General features: G+C 33.4%; 1 protein-coding gene across 1 annotated transcript; it reads left to right on the plus strand.

Annotated features, from left to right (window-relative positions):
* The first annotated feature begins 476 nt into the window (after positions 1-476).
* LOC145089454 (xyloglucan endotransglucosylase/hydrolase protein 2-like) lies at positions 477-3,362 on the plus strand. Its single transcript, XM_079027892.1, has 4 exons — positions 477-636; positions 1,565-1,665; positions 2,619-2,812; positions 2,972-3,362. The coding sequence occupies exons 1-4, from the start codon at positions 477-479 to the stop codon at positions 3,360-3,362; spliced, it is 846 nt and encodes a 281-aa protein (XP_078884018.1).
* Positions 3,363-15,639: the final 12,277 nt, after the last annotated feature.

Genomic DNA, 15,639 nt, shown 5'->3' on the forward strand with positions numbered 1-15,639 from the left:
CAAGAAAATGGATTAGAAAGAATATATTTAGTAATGATAACGATTTAATATTAAGGTCACTTCAAAAAACATTATGATTATTTATATGTATATGAAACATATTTTAATTAAATAATTATAGGTCAATGATATATAAATTTACAATTAAACAAATGATTTTATCTACATTTTTTTAATGTTTATATAAACTAATTTATATCGCATGGTGTAATTAACTGGTTATATTATGGATTGTGGGCATGAGGATATTAAAGCCAAATATCTTGTAGAAAATGAAAAATATCATGTATAAATATTCCCATTCGTATTTTAATACCTACACACAAGTATATATTGATTATTGATTTGTTGGATGTCTTTGTACATTATATTTATACCTACACACAACCAACTTAATTTCTCGAGGTCATTTTTTAGCAATAATCATAATTTTTTGCAACGATCAAATGGGTCTTCATCTATGGATGATAACGAAGATGATGTTCATTTTGTCTAAAGTAATTTTCTTGCTTAGAGTTAGTGATGCAACACAGAATGCTAGCTTTGATGAAAATTATAAGATAATTTGGGGAAATCAGCATGTTCAACTTCTTAATGAAGGACGAAAGGTTCAATTGTCATTGGATAAATCCTCAGGTTTTCTTCTAAATTATTTTTTTTATCTTATTGAATAATCTTTACTTTTTTTTCTCAAAGAATATATTTAGCTTCTATATTAAATTTGTTTTATCACTAACAAAAGTAATAATAATTTTACATAACCATATTATTCTGGTTTTTAAACTCAAATGAGAAATATATATATATATATATATATATATATATATATATATATATATATATATAACAAATTAACTCCATCACTTTTCGATATATGAATTTGATGAGTTTGTTTATTAGGACCCATTATTTTATGACTGTATAGATGAATTTGATTCAAGGATTATGATGGAGTTCTTTGATTTGCTCACAACTATGAGGATTTTTTTTAACATGACTTGTTTTCTAAGTTACGTACATCAAAAACCATAACTTTTAAGGAAACAATAAATCAATCAAGTATTTTTGAGTAAAAAATTAAGTCTAATCATAGATATGAGAATTTTTTTTAGTTATTAAGAAAAATCTATGTCCATATGTCATTAGAATAGACAAGTCACAGACACTTCGACTTTGACTTAACAAAGATACATTTCCTAAAATAATGTTAATCCTATGATTTATGCAATTTTTCTATTTTTTAGAGCTTTATTTTTATTGGAAAAAAATATATATACAAAAATACATAAATTCTAAGATCTACAAATAGATATTTATATCGATATATAAACATAATAAATTTAAGCAATTTGGTCATTAACAAGTGAATGATCACTCTATCCAACTTTTACACTTGCATTCTAGTCATGCATAGGTGAGCGACCAATGCGATTCATATGTGAATCTATTCAAATTCACATTAAAATGTAATATAGTTAAATCATTGACATAAAAAATACACATGCATATCTACACTTTTACTTATATCTACACTAGTAACGTGTACTTATAAATTTATTTATAGGTGCTGGATTTGGGTCAAAATTATATTTTGGATCGGGATTCTTTCAAATGAAGATTAAGCTATCGGCTAAAGATTCCGGTGGTATTGTTACTGCTTTTTATGTATGTACGAATGCTTTAAACTTGTCTTCACAGTTCTTTTATATATATATATATATATATATATATATATATATATATATATATATATATATATATATAACCTCATTTCGAGATGTTATTACTTGGAAAACAGGTATTGTGTGGCCGTATGGTAATTGATATTTAACAAGAATTTAATAAGAAAATAGTCTTGTAAAGTAATGAAAATACGAAAAAACAATTAGTTTAAAAAATTAAATCATTTATAAGGATAGTATGAAATTTTTATGATGACTATTTATAATTTTCATTTTATGAGAATGTTATTTTGTTAATATAATCTTTAACAATGAAAATGCATGACAACAAACAAAAAAATAATGAGATGTGTAACCTAATCGTTCTCATATAGCACGTCGTACATGGTTACACAATACTTGTGCGTCTCTCTCTCTCTCTCTCTCTCTCTCTCTATATATATATATATATATATATATATATATATATATATATATATATATATGAACCTATAAATTTTAGATATAACTTTATTTTCATCACAAAACTAGAATAAAAAAAACATAATTTCATATTCAACACAATAATATAACCAACATCAACAACATATTTAATAATATTTATGCAATACTACAATGATATATATATATATATATATATATATATATATATATATATATATATATATATATATATATATAAGAGGGTTCACATGAGAACCAAAATAAAGTGAGAACATGAAACTAATCCAAGACTCATGATACAAAAAAGGAAAAAAAACAAGTGGTGAAGTTTTAAAAATGTCTATGATTATTCAAAATCATAGCCATAAAAATTATTTTTTGCTTGTAATATGATTAAAATCGTAAATGAATAAAAAGTTATCCTAACAACCTTTAAAGATCATTGATTTATACATTTGGTAGTATGCATCTCATTATGTTGAGTTAATGTAGTTATTTCTAAATACAACGGTTCACGAAGAAATGGACTTTGAGTTCTTGGGAAATCGGCCGGGCAAACCAGTCATTTTACAAACGAACGTATTTACAAATGGTCTCGGTGGTAGAGAGCAAAAATTCAGTCTTTGGTTCGATCCTGGTGCGGATTTCCATTACTACAAATTGCTATGGAACGACCATCAAGTTGTGTACGCGTGTATCTTCTTTTATCGGAAATTACATACATCATATTGATATCAAAATTTATAGGTTTTGTTAGCTTGATTGTGTCAATGATCAAGAAACGAAAACCAATCACTTTATAAACAAATATATTTACTAATGATTACATTTTATATTCATTTCAGGTTCTTTGTAGATGACACACCAATAAGAGTATATAAGAACAACATAATTAGAGGTGTTGGGTACCCTAATCATACATTGCAAGTGATTACGAGCTTCTGGGATGGATCAATTTGGGCAACTGATGGTGGAAGAACGAAGGTCAATTATTCAAATGCACCATTCCATGTCAATTTCCAAGATTTTAACATTAATGGGTGCATCTCGTTGCCTAATAGTCCTAATAAGGATTGTGCTTCTCAAAAGTATTGGTGGAACAATCAAAAATATTGGCAATTAAACCCCCAACAACTGAAATCATTAGAAGATGTAAGAAAAAAGTATATGAAATATGACTATTGTACTGATAAGAGTAGGTATCCTACCCCTCGTCAAGAGTGTAGTGAAAAATGATGGGCAATAATCTGTGTTACATTTAGTGAGGTATCTTCTAACTCTAGAAATAAAACTCAACGATTATGGTCCTTCATTTCATTAAAGATGTACAATTAAGAAAGATAACATTATAAAAAATTACAACAATACCTAAGATTTCATATAAAATTTTACAACTTACTTTAAAGATATAATTACAACAATACCCTATAATTTAAAAGGCTTTTAAGATTATAAAGTTCTTGAAAAAGACTAGGACGATTTTGAAAGTTTTTATTATAATTTATTTTTAATTAAAAGATTGCATCGCTTATTGGGTATATAAAAATGAAAATATAACTCAAATAATTAGTAATTAACTCAAATACATATGTTGCTATTTGTTAATTAACAACCCCCTTTTCATTTGGTGGTAATTTACGAGGGATTTTGCTATGGATTTTTGGGGGATTTTGTTTGTGATTTTTGGTAGACCATAGGGACCATTTATGTAATTTCATCTTCATTTGATGACCAAGTTATATTCCCATCCAACGAGAGCATGAACAAGAGTATGCTTGATCTCGCTTTTCTATGATTATCCCTCTTCTTATCTGCTTGTTTTCCTTTCCTCTAGCCCTATAAATAAAATGCCTCATCCACCATATGTAGGACATGGATAAGAGAGCTCTACACTGGACTCTACCTCTCACATAAGATACGATGGTTCTCTCCATCCTAGAGAAATTATTTCCAAGTATAGACCATTTAAATTGATTGTTGGAGCATGATCCCTAGGCTCATGTCTTAGGAAGGGTCTAATGATTCTCTTCTATGATGTTAGCTAGGACCCAAGTCGAGAACTGCAAGTGATACAAAGGATCAGGTAGCCCCTAAATCAAACAACACCAAAGCAGAAATACCGTTCATGAGGAACGATCCTAAAATAAAACACATAAATATAAGCATCAATTCAATATAAATAAAAGATAAGGAGAAGATACTTACTCGTAACCACATCTAGTGTCACGCGAGCGTCCTCGGCCGCCAACTGGAAAGACCTGCTCCTCACCACAGGCGCATCCGTCTTGCCCTGGTGGCCGTCATTGATCTGAAGAGTTGCGGGAGCCGGTGTTGACACCGGTCCTGCTGCAGCCAAACTCGGACAATGGGCCTTCTTGTGGCCCCTCTGATTGCAATGAAAGAAAATTAGACTAGATACCGGGGTGGTGGTAGTGGTAGCAGTGTAATCCCTGCTAATAAGACCCATCCGACAACGCTTGAAGCAAGCAGAACCACCCACCCTACACGCCCCATCGTGCATCCTGCCTCACTTGACACAACAGCCCCAACCCTGCTGGCCATTCCCACTCGCATCAAAAACCATGGGCCTTTTTCCCGAACCCTATGATACCTGAGCCTCATCTGAATTCCTCTTCCTCTTTATCTTGAGATCAATCTCCCTCTCCCTAGCCCTCACTATCATATCCTCCAGTGTCGTGCAAATGGATCGACTCACAAACTACCTAATATCGCTCGTCAACATCTCGTGATACCACGCCTTCTTCATCTCCTCGTCCACCACATACTGCGAAACCAAAAGTGCCCTCTCTCGAAACATCACGGTGATCTCAACCATCGTCTCAGTAGTCTGGCGGTGATCCTGAAACTCTCGCGCTAACTGCTGCACCTCAATCACCGGTGAAAAATCAACCTTGAACCCAGTCACAAAATCATCCCTTGTCATCGTATCAATAGATTGGTCACCAACATCGCACCCCACCTCCTCCCACCAATCTCATGCCCTGTCCTTCAAAAGACAGGAAGTGTGACATCTGTCAAAACTCAGGTTATGAGTGTTGGATTAGATTTCTAAGCCCATAACTATTATTGGTATGTACTTGACCCGAGAGTAGCATGGTCCATTTGGGTTGCATATCATCAGGACAATTTGTTAGGATGGACTTTTAAGAGATGGTTATTTATCGTTTATTAATATATTATAAGTTATAATATATTAATATGAAATCATATGTTTTAATTAGTATCGATCAAGAATTAATTTAGTGATCAAAAGAGACTAATTAAATCTATGGAGACTAATTATGATAATTAGTTATATTTATATGTGTTGGGCTTATGATCCATGTTGGACCAAGTTTATGTATGGATACATAAAGAGTTGGGCCACATGAACCATGGATCATAAAACCCATGGGTATGGATTATGGGTTATACCCATGACCCTTGGAATCCTACATATAAATAGGTTACTCCATAGCCAAAATCACCACATCTTTTCTTAGAGAAATCTGGAGGTGTTTTGGTGCATGGAATTCTCTCTCAAGAGCCACCTTTGTCCTAGGTGTTTTGTGATTCCATTTGAGGTATTTCATACTATTGGTGCTAAGCTCTTAAGGCCAAATACATCAAGACTTCAAGCCACATAAAAAGTATGTTTCCCTAACTAGTATATTATATGGTTTATGTCAAATGCATGCTAGTTATATGTTTAATGCCTTGGAAACCATTTGCATGTATAATTAGTGAAAACATAGATCCAAGGTATTTAGGGTTGTATGTGCACCATAGGATGTTGTATTATACCAAAACCTATGACAACCCGAAGTTTGCTCCATCGCCGTAACCCGTTTCCGTCCATAAAATTCATCTCTTTCGAATTGTTTTCGTTTAAGTTTTTAAATTAAGTCATTAATTTTTTGAGACTTCCATTATGACTTAATTGGTATCCAAACACGTTAGAAACTCATGAAAAAATTCCAAATTATTATTTAGAAAATTATTAGTTACGACCACGTTGAGTTACGACAAATTAATCGGGTACGACCAAAAGCTCCGTTTAACGTCGGTATCGGGTAGAATTTCTCCGGGCCATAAACTCAACCCCTATATAAGGGATTGAGTGACATCATTTTGAAGCTTTTTCTCTCTCTTAAAAAACTTTCTCTCACTACTCTCTCTCTAAAAAACTCAAGTTTGATCCAAAAACCTCCTTTCAAGCTTTAATTTGGTAAGTAATCTATCCTAGCTTGTTGTTAAGCTTTCTTATCATGAAAATATATGTTTGAATCACCCAAAACACTCAAGAACATGTGTTTATGGTTTAAGAACCCTTCCAAAACCGTGAACACCCCTAAAGAGGGTTTTGAAGCCCCAAAACCCTTCCAAATCATTCCTAGTGCTTAGATATGGCTTAGAAACTTGCATGCATGAGCTTAGGACCCCAAAATCTCACCAATTGAGGTATGGACATGAGTTTACGGCCCAAGAACATTCTTGGACTGTAAACCCTCATTCATGGACCATAAACACTTTTTTAAGGTGTTAAATTGCCCTTAAACACCTCCAAAGGCGTCCATGAGCTTCCATGAGTGCATAAAACCTTATAATCCTTCAAGAGATGCACCAAAACATACTCAAATGGGTGAAACTTGAGTTTACAGCCTAAGAACATTCTTGGACCGTAAACACCCCTTCTTAGAGCATAAACTCCTCCAATGGGTGTTAAAGTGCCGTTAACACCTTGTATAGCTTAGAAATGGGTCTAGAACTTTGTATGCTTAACCTACAACCACCAAAACCCATGTATCATGGACAAACATGAGTTTATGGTTGTAAACTCATGTGTTTAAGGTAGTAAACTCCCCAAGAACATCTTCATAAACCGTAAACTCCTATTCCAAGGCCATTTCAAGTCCCGATCACTTCCTAAGCCATGAAATCAACCCTAAAGCCTTCCCTTGTGCATTGTTTGACCATTTAGTATCCAAGAACACACCACCCATGAGTTTACAGGCATAAACTCATGGGGATATGGTTAATGGGCCGTAAACTAGTAAACTCCAAATTTAGGCCCTAAACGTCCTTAGATGCCACCCGGGTCACTCCGAACACTTGGAATGAAGTATTTTCGCGTCTCGGAGTGTATATTCTCAATTAATTAGTAGTACAAGGTCTAATTGGATACAAACATGTATCTCTTCATATTACATAGGAACCTCGCACATTCTCAAGCCCCGAACTGACACATAGCGTCCAACCGACACACTTCCCGACTGGTGAGTTCATACCCCTACACCTTTTTCCGCGTTTTTCAATGTTTTCAGGGGGGGGGGAATAGAAGAAAAAGTACAAGGATAGCTTGTACTCAAACTTATTATTTCATTTGAAATGTTTCATATTCCACATGCTTTAACAATCAAAACCGTATTAACCAACAGTTTGACTTGCAGAGTTAGTTTTCAAATCTTATTATATATATTGTTATAATATATATTTCCCACATGATTTTTCCAATTTATTATTGTTAAAAGCATTAGATTAGTACATTTGTTTTGTCCTCGGTAACACTCCACAGAGATACGCGAGTGGAGGATCACTGTTGTAACAAGATTATTTCGTACTATTACTTGTAAATTCGTTAATCTTAACTATTGGAGACACGTCCTCTGTAAACACTCCACAGAGATACGCGATTGGACGACCGCCCCCGTAACCAGAATCTCCTGGAGGGAGAGCGTGACTTGAGTGTATAGATCTATACGGGGCTGACTACCCCGCACCTGGATGCTAGCTACAGCCGAACCGAAAGGTTCAAGGGTGACGAAAGTCATAAATGGATAATGGACTACTTATTTCCATTTTTAGTCTATCGTATGGTTATGGAACTCGCAATTTAGATTACGGAGATTTACTTGTTGTAATAATGAACTTAGTAAGCTAATAACCTTAAGAATTAGTTTACTTTCCACTCAATAGTTTTATATACGTGTTAAAACTATCATACATTTCAAGGATAACCAGGCTTTCAGGAAACTTCACACAAACATTTGAAGTATGGTAGATACTTGTACATTACATTTGGATTCGATAACTGAACTTTACTTTTAGGAAAATAAGGGTTTTTCCTGGGATAACTGAACTGTTCTTAACTAGACCGTGTAACTAATGGATAACTCAACTTTACTTTTAAGGAAAATAAGGGTTTTTCCTGGGATAACAAACTGTACATAACCGGATCGTATAACAATCGGATAACTAAACTATACTTATAAGAAAATATGGGATTTTCTTGGACAACAAAATTTTTCGAAAAACCAAAGGAAACTTGTACATTTTCAGAAAACAAACCTATTTTAAACTCACCAGCTTTATGCTGATTTTCAAACTGCTTGTATTCTCAGGTCCACATTAGACAGGTACCCACGATCTTTTGGAGAAGACGGAGCGCTTATCAGACTCGCCTTAACTTTTGTTCATATAATACTTATATGTATAACACTTGTAACACTTTACTTTCAAACAAATGTAAATTTCCCATGTAATGTAATGTTTTGTGTTTACTACGCTTACTATGTACATTGGTTGTGATATACATGACGTCCTTCGCCCTGGAACGTTTCTGCCATCGGTTTCGGGGTGTGACAAAACCCAACAGTGGTATTAGATCCATGAGTTGTTTTCTACTATATTTGATGCAAATGTATTTTTTTCAAGTTGATGGAAAAAAAAGGAAAAAAAACATGATGTTTGTCAAATTTTATGATAATTACTTGATTTTATGAAAAACTAATTAGTTGTAAAATTTGAGTCACTTTAATACAAGAGTTGGATTAGGTCAATTTATTAAAAGATAGAATGATATGATTATTTTATTTGTTTTAAAAGTTTGATCTAAGTGGTTTTAAGGAGTTACAAATTTTGTCATAAAATTTTGGAACTCAAAAGTTTTTTAAAGTTATGATCTTAAGAGTTTTGAAACTTCCATAAGTTATGGATGTGAAATGTATCATTTATTAACTCTTTAGGTTATGAAGTCCAAGAGTCTTCAAAGGATAATTGTCAAAGTTTCAAGATTTGTATTAGTTTATATGATTATCGAATTTCTTGAAAATTGTTGATGTGAATTATCTTTACTTATGAGTTTACTCTAGATCATAGAAAAATTATTTGATTATTGTGTTAATTGGAATATTTGATCTTAATGGTTTTTATGAACTCCATAACTTGTCCTCAAGTTATGGAAAGTGAAGAGTTTTTCTTTTTAGAGTGTCATTAAGTATCATAGGTTATGAAAATATAAGAGTCTCTATTTTTAATGTCATCATTAAATGATTTAATGTCTTCCATAACTTGTCCTCAAGTTATGGAACTTGAATTTTTTTTTTATTAAACCTTAATTAAACTAATAAGTTATGAAAAAGCCAAGAGTTTTGAAAGGTTTCAAAACGTGTCCTTAAGTTTTGGAATTTGTAAAGTTACCCCCCATGTATACTTTAATTCCAAACTAGACCTTAGAATTTTAAAAGTTAAAATTCAACCCTTATACTTTATAATATTATAATTTAATAATATTTATATATATGTATAAGAGTAAAGTCAGTCTTATCGTTAGTAGGCCTCATTCACGAAGCCGGTCTATAAGGGGGTATAAAGTTACTTCCTATAAAATGACAGTTTAATGGGTGTCCACTCTCACCCACCACTTCCTTGACCGGTGGAGGGTCGTTAGCCGAACGTGTAGGACAAGGACTATAATTCTCCCTTCATTAAAAGTATTAATGATAAATACTAAGTAACTAAACCTTTTATAAATACCCAATCTTAGTTACTTAGGAAAAATGTGAATAAGGTTCTAATCCATGAAATTACACTTTGCACGTTTAAGTCGGTTAGTGGAGCGTGTGTGGTTAACCGACACACTAACTCGTATTTAACAAGGTAGGCAAAGGGTAACTTAATGTTTATCATAGTATCGATGGAACGTGTGTGGTTAACCGGCACATTGATTGAGGGGTAAACACTTAAGGGTACCAAGTAATTTGTATGGTTACTTCACACCTTGTTTTGTGATCCTTGGCATCCCAGTCACAAAACCTGAAGGGCACACTCGAGATTGAAACATGCCATTGAAAAGTTCAATGAATCTCCAAAGATCTAGGAGTTTCAAATCCAATTAAAACCTAATAAATTATTTCGTTTTTCATGGTGGAAATTGGTGAATCGTTATTCACCTACCATCAAATATTCTATAGCTTGGATTACGGCATCCCTCTTCCAAGTTATAAAATAGTTTGTTGGGTCCTAGCCTTAATATTTCATATTGGGTGTTATATTAATGACTTTAAATCAACAATCTTGAATATCTCCCAAAAGATGTCTAGTTCAGATATCTATGACCTTCCTAAATATCTTGGAACTTCACTTCCTCCACCTCCTCCAATTATTCTCCCTAACCTACAAGTTCAGGGTCACTCAAGCCCTATTGGCAAGGCAAGGTCTAGGTGTGATCACATCTTGGAGATGAAGTCACATACTGACAAGCCGGGAGAGTTGGGTGTCAAAGTCTTAAGAAAGTTAGTGGTTCAATCACTTTCTAAGTCACATAGTGAGTTCCTTGGGACTCCTATGAAACAGACTACGACAAGACCCTTAATGATCTTATCTATTTGCTTTGTGCTGCTAAATCAGAAATGATTTAGTGTACTAGTAAAGCAAATTTGATTAGGAGATCAACTTCCCAAAACTTTATGGACAGGGACAATAGTGACACAGGAAATCTAGAAAAGCATTCTCTTCCCAATGGAAAGGGATCGGCCATAGTCAACTCGGTTGACCAAATGGTAAAGAGAAAGGCTAAGTATGAGATAGTCCCATGTACTATTACCTAAGGGTTCATATGGTCCTATTGCCAAAAGGAAAGGGCATTGGTTGCGAAGCTATCAATTTTACCTGAAAGATCATAAGGCTAGTAAAGTTAATAAGTTTGACTCTATTTCAGGTAAGGTCCACTATTTAACTTGGTTAAGTTTCTATTCTGAGATTCTTATTACAAGATGTGACTAGGTCACATGTTGATGTTTAAGAATCAAAGGAAAAGTGAAGGAAACTTAAAGAAAGAGTATGTTGAATCTGATTGCAAAGATGGATTTCTATCGCTTGATTGAAGATTGGATTCTTGAGCTACTCTTAGGAGTTATGATAGATTGCTAGGAAACAAGTAATAACATAGTTTTCATTTCAAGTTACATTGTAAGAAAAAAGTTTTTCCCGCATTTTAAAATAAATAAAAGTTTGTTTTACTTTATTTTTATCTCCTTACAATGGCATTCATGAAAACTTGATGTTTGTATGTTTATAGCAATATTGGAAATATGAATTTGATTCGTTCATTTGTGGTAGTGTCTAAATTTACCAAATAAGGAAAGATTCTCATCACCCAAGTTTCAATTGGACCGAAACTTGGAATCATGCAAGTTGTATAGTATGATGAATGAGAACTTTCGAGCATTGGAAAAATTAAGACTAACTACTTGTTCACATGGATGTGTGAGTCAAGAGAAGGACTAAGGGATCAAGTACACTTTCTTGTGCACTTGTCAAAGTCCACCACAAAAGATGGATAAGACTATTCGTCATGATTTACTAAGGTTTAGTAAATATGATTATACTTACAAGCTTAAGTATAATTTTAAAACATTGGAAAATTTTCAATGTATGACAGAACGAATAAGAAGAATCAAATTAGGCAGAAGGATAAAAGTTTCTCAAATCTGAAAAGATGGGATAGTACTTTAGTATCTTGTTTTAAGGTCATCTTAATGATTTTGAGACCTTATAATAATTCATCCTCTAAGTACATTCTGATAGTTAAGAAGAGGAGTTATGAATTGTTGAAGCGGTTAAATCAAGAAGATGATTCATACTTCATTCCAAAACAATTCATAGAGTTATACTCTAAGATTGTAACTTGAGTGACATGTCTTAAAGAAGGTTTAAAACACTTGTCAAATGTAAGAGTAAAAGTTTTCTACTCTTGTACATTTGAAATTGGTAAGTTGTGATGTTTTGGATAAAACAAAGACCAACTAAGGCTAATTGTGTTAAGTGTCTGTCTTGATTAGAATCCACACTATCTCTTGAATATTTGGCAAGAAAGTCATATAGGTCAAGGAGACAGTGGGAGTCTAAAAGATCCTAAAAAAGGTTTCAAGAAGTAATCAAGAATAAAACCTGTATTTCATCGCTAGCACACAAGTAGAGGTTTATAACCTATCATGCAGACATTTTTGTGCCCTTTCCAGTTAAGTTGGCTATACATTTGAGTTGTACATGTTCTCAATTGTTTGCATAACTATTTGGAAGCAATGGCAGGCCCTTGAGCTGCCAGGTGGCAAGAAGTTAAGATTGCATAAGTTCAATCCATATGAGTTTGGATTTGTCATTATCCTTGTCTTGTGACTATGGTTTTGACAATTCACATGGATAAGAACACATACACAATTAAATCTAAGTGTCATAAGGTTTCTCTTCGATTCATGAAAATGATGGTAAGGAAACTCTTTCACTAAGTAGATTTTGAGTAGATAGCAATTGTGGGAATGACAAAAGGTCTAAACATTATGATTACGGCATCCCTCTTCATAATTGTTTAGACACACATGTGAGCTATCTAAGAGAGGTGTATGATATTGATAAAGTCTTATCAAGGCAATCTAGTATCAGAAATCTGAACTTTGGTAAGAAAGTCAATTAAGTATTGATTTCTAGAAGTTTAGTTGATTTCTGGGTACATGTCAAAGCTAGTGGGAGCATAAGTATTATGATAATAATCATCATGTTAGTGGGAGCATGATAATTATGATAAGTATTGCAAGTTAGCAATGCTAATTATAGAAAACAAAAGTTTCAATTCGTGAGGTTGCAGGGGTTGAAAAAGTTGTTTTGCTATAATTAAGGGAGAGGAAATTATACTTCATCTCAAATCTAAAAGCTTAGATTGAGGTCTTAATCGTATTTAGTCAAGAATATATATGAATTTCATGTTGGAATGGCTCAACATAATGAAATTCTATATATGGGTTCATTATTTGCGTTCTAAAATTCAATTATGATTACGGCATCCCTGTTCATAATCTGAATTATGAGAACTTGGCAAATATAAATGGAAATATTATAGCAAAAGACTGGTTTAGTCTTTATGTGAGACATCATGAATCGTGTCCCGTATGCTTCAGATATAGGATCGATTACATGTGCTATATTCACTCTTTCTAAGTTTTTCCAAATGCCTGGGGAATGAAGAAGGGAAAAAGGTCTAGAAATTGATATGACTAAAATGATTAAGCAATTGTTGAGGACAATCTAAGGTTTACCAAAGATTGGTTGCTCAAGGACAGTTGGAAGTATAGTATTAATTCTAGAAGGACCATATTGACATAATCTGTAAGGAGGCAACTCTTGTTCAGAAGTGATAGTCAAAATGGAATATGGAAATGCTTCAAAGTTAGATAGTATTCAATCTGTATGTTTAGGAAACTTAATGCAAGAAGGATGTTTCCAAGGAGTTGATCTCCTTTGGAATACTCTATAATGATTGTTACCAAGTCTTTGTGAATTTGTGCATAATCATTACAAGAGGATCAATGCATATAAGTTTAGAATCTAACAGATTTCAGTAAATGGCATGAATTTGGAATTCTTGCATTTGCAGTAAGATTTGGGACTGTGAAATGAGAATCATTGGAGTTATGTTCAATTGATCTATTTCACAAAGTAAAGATCATAGACAAACATAGTATGCATACTTGGTGTGTGGCATGACTAGTGTTTAGAAAAACATAGTGTACATGCTTGGAGCATGGGACAACTATTGTTTTAATTAAAGAATAAAGTTGATAGCTGAAACAGTATACAATGAATAATGTGTAATCATATGGTGATAAATAAAAGGTGTTTTATTTATATTCATAAGTTCTGAGACCATATTCGATTCGATTATTATTGTGTTTCACTTTGCATGTTTTGACTTCCAGAATAACTAGGTCATTGTTCTAATTGACTAAGTTATTCAAACCATCCACAGTCGGTCACATGTTGGAAGTAGATATGAATCAAGACTGTCATGGGTTGGGTTTGTAGAGGTCTAAGATGTTGGACAAGGTGGTGCTACAACACTCATGAGTGCTCATAAGTTCTGAGTATTGGATTCAACCCGCGCTCATTGGAATCACTTCATGGATTTTATCACGAGTGATCATGAGACGATAATATCTTATATTCTTCAAACCTAGAGATATGAGTTGTTACTATGAGTTGGTTATACATTGATTGCACGAAAACGCATTGGTAACTCGGTGTTATAAAACGTGCCTTTGTATATGATTCAACAAGTAGTAGAACAAGCCATATGAGTCGAAGTTTATCCATTCCTTTTACCTTCGGGATAAAAGCGATATTTGTTGGCCCCTCGATGATTTGATGATGACAAATGGAAGTGCTCGGCTGGGCCAGGACTTATTTGATTTGTTCAATTAGTCAGTCGTCATAAATCGGAAATCGAGAAACAACAAATGGACAGAGAGAATGATTATAATCCATGTCTCAGTCCATATGATATCTAGAATGGAGGAATATATGATCCCTTATCTAATGGACGCGTCATTGATTTGTTCATAGTTCGACAGCGGCTTTAAGAGTTACGATTGCTAGTCGGGTTATGAAGTCGTACTTGCAATAATAGTTTTAGACTTATCCAAGTGGGAGACTGTTGGATTAGATGTCTAAGCCCATTACTATTATTGGTATGTTCTTGACCCGGGAGTAGCATGGTCCATTTGGGTTGCATATCATCAGGACAATTTGTTAGGATGGACTTTTGAGAGAAGGTTATTTATGGTTTATTAATATATTATAAGTTATAATATATTAATATGAAATCATATGTTTTAATTAGTATCGATCAAGAATTAATTTGGAATTAATTTAGTGATCAAAAGAGACTAATTAAATCTATGAGGACTAATTATGATAATTAGTTATATTTATATGTGTTGGGCTTATGATCCATGTTAGACCAAGTTTATGTATGGATACATAAAGAATTGGGCCACATGAACCATGAATCATAAAACCCATGGGTATGGATTATGGGTTATACCCATGAACCTTGGAATCCTACATATAAATAGGTTACTCCATAGCCAAAATCACCACTTCTTTTCTTAGAGAAATATGGAGGTGTTTTGGTGCATGGAATTCTCTCTCAAGAGCCACCTTTGTCCTAGGTGTTTTGTGATTCCATTTGAGGCATTTCATACTATTGGTGCTAAGCTCTTAACGCCAAATACATCAAGACTTCAAGCCACATAAAAAGTATGTTTCCTTAACTAGTATATTATATGGTTTATGTCAAATGCATGCTAGTTATAGGTTTAATGCCTTGGAAACCATTTGCATGTATAATTAGTGAAAACATAGATCCAAGGTATTCAGGGTTGTATGTGCACCATAGGAT

The sequence above is a fragment of the Lactuca serriola genome, chromosome 2, assembly GCF_051521515.1.
Source record: "Lactuca serriola cultivar US96UC23 chromosome 2, Lser_US96UC23_V15, whole genome shotgun sequence".
NCBI lineage: Eukaryota > Viridiplantae > Streptophyta > Magnoliopsida > Asterales > Asteraceae > Lactuca > Lactuca serriola.

What these genes read in the sequence shown, in the direction of transcription:
- LOC145089454 (XM_079027892.1), top strand. Translation starts at nt 477, where the DNA reads ATGATGTTCATTTTGTCTAAAGTAATTTTCTTGCTTAGAGTTAGTGAT. An exon ending in GTCATTGGATAAATCCTCAG is followed by an intron (nt 637 to 1,564) that starts GTTTTCTTCTAA and finishes ATTTATTTATAG; the next exon opens with GTGCTGGATTTGGGTCAAAA. An exon ending in GTATTGTTACTGCTTTTTAT is followed by an intron (nt 1,666 to 2,618) that starts GTATGTACGAAT and finishes GAGTTAATGTAG; the next exon opens with TTATTTCTAAATACAACGGT.